This window comes from Pholcus phalangioides, unplaced genomic scaffold, assembly GCF_987345545.1.
Source record: "Pholcus phalangioides strain wild (caught in Gottingen) unplaced genomic scaffold, Ppha-v1.0 ptg000007l_1, whole genome shotgun sequence".
In the NCBI taxonomy this organism is placed as follows: domain Eukaryota; kingdom Metazoa; phylum Arthropoda; class Arachnida; order Araneae; family Pholcidae; genus Pholcus; species Pholcus phalangioides.
The window spans coordinates 61,914,179-61,920,178 of NW_028301600.1; the positions used below are offsets into that span (position 1 = coordinate 61,914,179).

The 6,000-nt window shown below is 31.7% G+C and overlaps 1 protein-coding gene across 1 annotated transcript in view; it reads right to left on the bottom strand.

Moving 5' to 3' along the window:
* Mtpbeta (mitochondrial trifunctional protein beta subunit) overlaps window positions 1-6,000 on the bottom strand; it is a 37,326-nt gene extending 31,326 nt beyond the window's left edge. Inside the window, exons 1-3 of the mRNA XM_089233727.1 lie at window positions 5,896-6,000; window positions 5,656-5,790; window positions 307-366 (exon numbers count right to left, since the gene is read on the bottom strand). Of these exons, the coding sequence (XP_089089853.1) occupies window positions 307-366; window positions 5,656-5,707 (112 nt within the window). The 5' untranslated portion in view covers window positions 5,708-5,790; window positions 5,896-6,000. The remainder of the gene's footprint in view (window positions 1-306; window positions 367-5,655; window positions 5,791-5,895) is intronic.

Below are 6,000 nucleotides of genomic sequence, written 5' to 3' on the forward strand. Positions count from 1 at the left end.
CCGCCTTAGCATAACTCTTACCGTCACAAATAAGACATCACCATCTAAACTAGTGGTACCCAATCAGGGGTCATATGGTCCCCTTGTGGCTCTTTCACTAAAATTTGAACCATTGAACCAGAGATGGTCACTTATTCAGAGTCAACAGCAATTACCTTATTTATGCCAGCATATCAGATACACCTTTTTTTTAAAACACCTTTTACACACTTTATTATTGCTTCAGTAATCACATAAAAAATGAATATCTTACATACCAGCATAAAAGGGTATATCAATTAAATAATGAAGAAAATATAACAGTACCTGGCTTACTTTCTTTTGCAGAGAACTTTCCAAGACTAAGAGCACGTAATGAATCATAGCCTAGAAAAATATCATCAGGATTAGAATTTTTGTAGAAATTTATTCTCCTTCTGGGATGAGCCAAATATAGTGATACATTGGCTACTGAATATAATTTGTTCCAAAATCATATTCATAAGCTGAAATCTTCATTAGCTGAAACACGATTTTTCATAGGTTGCTATGGAAAATTGTTTAATTCGTTTCAGATAAGACCATGGGGAGAGAGATTAACCATTAAGCAAAATAAGCATGTGCTAAGAGTACCACAAAAAATTATATATATTTTTTAATTAATGTACAGCTTTGTTTACAGTATCAACCATTCAGCTGAAAATCCGCAAAGATCATATTGGAAATGAAAGTATCTTGAAATTCCTCTCAGGGCCGTCTTAAGAGCATCTTGGACCCCCGGGTCAAATGATGTTTCTGAGGCCCTACCAGGCAAATTTTCGAAAATCTCAACCAGATCCCATTTTTGTGAGGCCTCCTTTTCTCTTGAGGTGCCCGGGTGGGCCCAAGCCTTAAGATGGCACTGATTCCTCTAATGCAAGATGAAACGCATATGCTATTTCCACAGCAACAATATTGAAATCTCAAATATAGAAAAACAAATATTATTACAAACTAGAATTGAAGTTAATGCGGAGTTTTTTAGAATAAAATTTTGGTCACAAATTTTCCATAAAGTAAGCCCAGGCAGTGCCATCTAACACATGGGCCCACTCTGGCCTCAAGTGCTTAGAGGGCCTTGTGATAATGAGATTTGGTGCTATGAATTTCGAGAGAAAGTATACAAGGTGCATAGCAAACACAGCATATGGCATTTTACTGGTAAACCGTTGATCCTAGAGGCACTTCCAATTATAAAAGTTTCTGAATAATGTGGAGTATTCAGATACGCCATTCATGTTGGAAGAGGTTATATATATCGTTATTAAAATATAAAAATTAACTTTTTATACAGTCCCAGTGTGCCCCAAAACTCAATTAGAAAGTTGTTTCCCAGTCTCTTCTGATGCCAAATTAAAAAATTCTACGTTTCCAAGTGTGATAGTCATTGAGATATTAGAATTTGAAAAATGAAGGAAAGTTGGGAAAAAAGAGCTTTAAATATGGATAAACCTTTTTTACCTGTATTTAACATTGTTTTTTCAACATATTTTTATATTGATATTGAATAGTAATTTCAGACGTTTGAATATCTCGCATTTGCCTCTCACATTAATGACCCAAACTCTCACATTAATGACCCAAAGTGGATTGGGGTGGGGGGGGGGGAAGGGTACAGCCTGGAAAAAAAATATAGGAAAATAATGGTTATGTCCCATAAAATCCAGAATGTATTGTCATAGAACGCCTTTACTGATACTCAATTGCCCCTTATGACATTGCCCTGGATCTGTGCCTGGCAGTGATTTTACCGATCTGTACTATTTAGCTTTGGTATTTAACTTAAAAATAACACGATGGAAAATGTTGTAAAAGATTTAGGATTGGATTTTGGGTTTATTGGAGCAAGGACCAATTAGGTCAAACTGCGCCAAAACAGATGACCAATTAAAAATAAGATAAAATTTGTTCTTGTCATGTCAAGAAAGTAAAACTAAACATGATAAAAAAAGAATGTTGCGTGAAACATAAAAAATGACATAGATTGTAAACAATTGCTCAAAAGTGCTATCAAATCTATTTAGTATAAAAATATATTTCCCAAACGACCATAAAAAAGAGTGGACATTTAACCCTAGAATAAAAACTATATGTTACCTACATTACCAACTACATTTCTGAAATGTAGAGTTAGCATTCTAGGGTTAAGAAGGGAAAATTATCGAGACACGAACAAAAAAATATTTTTTCATAAGATTTTTTTTTGTTGGAAAATTATATTGTCAGTTTTATTCATCAATGGCACATATACAAAATGTGATTCTAGGTTTTGGTGTAAATCTGATTTTTTTTTCTTTAAAGGCTACTTGTTTAACACTTTCTTCAAGCTAGGACAGCAAGCTAGGCTTTGCTACAATGATTTTAAAAAAAAGTATTAGATATCAGAAACAAATTAGGAAATACCATATGACAGAGAATTAAATTAATTATCACTAGCCCTAAAGCAGAATGTTTAGCACTGTTCTGCGATGAGCCCTCGGCTGACTGGAAATGTTCTGTAGTAAAAATCCCCATACATGTAACAGTGTTTTTTTTTGCACTTTTTCTTAAAATTCTTCCAAACTGTTCTGAAGTAGCTGTAATTGTTCTGCGACGTACGTCACAGATTTTAGCACATTCTGCTTTGGAAATCACTAGAATGATCAGAAATTTTACAAAAAAATTATACAAATACAACGCCACAACAGGCAAAATGCTCAACGAGGTGGCTGAGAAAAAGATGCCCATAAAAATATGGATGTCATATATTTCAAAAATACAGCAACCAAATTAAAAATACAATTAACAAAAATTATAAACAATATATACACATGATATAATATTATAAAATGCCCATAAAGAATACTTATGGTTACCTTATTCTAAGTATGGATAGGTTCTCGATTTACCCCCCAACATGTTTATTGTATTTCTTTTGAACGAAACATGGTCTCTAACATGTTTTGTACACTTTTTTGGGAATGACCCATATAAATAAATATTCTCTGGATAAATAAAAACCCAGACTCTTTTAAAAATACAAAAGTCAGAGGAAAAAAAATTCTCTCTGGGTTCAATAAAACACGGTTCCGGATTAAAATATAACAGCTAGTATGCGAAAAATTAAAAATGGAAACATCAATTAACAACCCGAGAGAAGTAAATCCTAAACAAGATATTCCAACACGATAACTGAATGTAACATACTCGGAAAAATGGTATACAACATATAAAGGAACAAACAAAAAGTATGCTCCAAAATGCTAACGGCTCATTTGATTCAAACACTGTGCATCTATACAAAAGCTTATTATTACTAGCCACCTCTATGGGATGACGTCAACTTCAGACGATATCCAATAGCATAAAATGGCAGGAAACACAACCCAAAGGAAATAATAATGTAGTCAATGCTGTTTATTAAAATCATGGATAATGTTATCATTTGGGGTATTATCACTTTTGCTAAGACTGAAACCAATACCATAATATAGGAAAAAAAATTTATTTATTTGTTATCTGGACAGTTTCCCATTTTACCAACATCTGTTTACCATTCGTCTCATTAGACCAAACAGGATGTATGGTCACCATAGAAATGTAAAATTCTCGAGAATAATCTTGAGAATATTCTCTGGAAGGACTATTATAAATAACTTGAGAATATTCTCTGGAAGGACTATTATAAATAACTTGAGAATATTCTCTGGAAGGACTATTATAAATAACTTGAGAATATTCTCTGGAAGGACTATTATAAATAACTTGAGAATATTCTTATAAATTCTTGATAAGGATATTCTCCTGTTATTTATAATATTTATATATAACATACTTGATAATATTCTCTGGAAGGACTATTTTTGTAAATTACTGGGGAATATTCTTATTGAAAATAACAGGGATTATTCTCAAGTTATAAATAATATAGTGCTTTCAGAGAATATTCTCCTCGATGAGAATATTCTTCAGTTATTTATAATAATAGTCCTTCCAGACATTCTCAAAAATATTTGTAATAACATGCATTATAATAAATATAATCTCTACAAATAACTTGAGAATAATTCTTATTATTTTACAATAAGAATATTCTCTGGTAATTTATAATAGTAGTCCTTTGAGAGAGGTCTCTCAGCTCTCTTCCTGTCAAGAAGGAAATATTGAAGTTTGTAGCCCGGAATATTAAGTTTAAAAGCAAGAAAATGAAAACAACATGGCTGAATTGTATAACTTGCAAAGAAATGTGAGTGATACAGAATTTAAATGTATGTACATTGAAGAAAACAACGTTTCTGTATCTTTCAAGGTGACTGTATAAGAATAGCTTCCTTTGTCAATCAACTTTGACTTTTGCGCTTTCCTTCAAACTTATTTCTGAAAATGTATTAATTTTGAAATAATTCTTTAAGGTTTTAATCTAAAGGTTTCTAAAATCTTTATAACCAAACTTTTAAAACCTCATCATGACCAAGAGAATATTCTCCTTTGTCTAAGAATATTCTCAAACTAAAAGTTGTCATTGGGGGGTGATCATACAAAAAATTGTTTTGTTGTAAATGTTTCAGGTAATGAAAACTAATTTACTTATTTATATTTCATAATATAAACAAAACTAGTAAAAAAAATTAAATTTAAAAGAAAAATGAATATTCTCGATCATTCTCCAATTTTCAAAATCCAGAAGAATTTCTCAGAATATTCTCGAAGAACAAGAAATCATCTCTAGGTCACTGTACTCGCAAATGGGACTTTTTCGGATATAGTTATCATTCGGTTATTATTATCAGAAACCCGAAGTCTCGAAGTGTCCAGAGTCCTTAAGCAATGTGGACTGTAATAGCCCACAGAAAAAATACCAATAGAAGAGAATGTGAGACCATCGCCAACCAGAAAGAAAAGCGCCAACAGGCTAGAAAGGAAATCGGCAAAAAAGGCACCACAGAAAAACAAGATTATATACTATAGCTGTTCCATAGAATATTTCCCAAATAACACTTTCCTCTCTTTTAATTTTTTTCTCCTTCATAATTAATCGCCCCATTACTTTCAAAACACCTTTTGTATTACATGTTTAGAACCTAAAATTGCTAGCAAATTTCTTCAACAAACATTTTTAATTGAAACCACATGCAATACAATATACTTAACTGAATAAACATCATATTATTTTAATTTTAACATTGTATACATTTACAATAGAAGACTGCATTAGAAAATGTATGAAAGCCAGTTTTTAAGAAATGTGGGTCGATAATTGAAAAAGTTTAAAATCATTTGAGCCATTTAATAACTTCACAATGCCAACTCGAGACTTTTTATTGAATTTTATTCCAATAAATATAAAATCCTTGCTTCCTTTTTCCCATGAAAAATTAGTAGGGCATATTTTAAGAAAATAAATTCTCAACCATTTACTTTTCGATGAAGAAGGCTTTCAAACACTTTTTGACAGGTCACACTTCAATTACAATAATTATAACAAAGAACATTTTTAAATCCTCTTGGAAAAGAAGAAAGAATCAAAGATAAGATTTTCGTTTAGAAGCAAAAGTATGTAAATAAAGTTTCTTCTTCAATAAAACAGTACCTCATACCCTTATAAACCAACATCAGTAACCATATATATAAACCATACATATAAAGCGATAATCTTACCAAGTCTCTGTCGAATGAGGGAAGTTTTGCTAAATTTTGATATCACAATCATGGTCACAGTGGGGAGATGCAGGGGGAGTAGAAGGAAAATTCACCAGAACTGTGTTCCTCAAACAGTGATATTCCACCTTAAGGCTAATAAAGAACCAAACCAAATTAAGATATTTATCGAACATAAAAATTAGCTTCACGACAAAAATTAACAGTCACTCTAAAAACATACAAATATAGCGAACCTACCTATCTTTATCTCCCTTTAGCGAAAAATATCATTAATACAATACTATGATGATTATACAGGGCTTTCGACAACCAAGACCATTTCCTGATCATGAGTGAAAATTG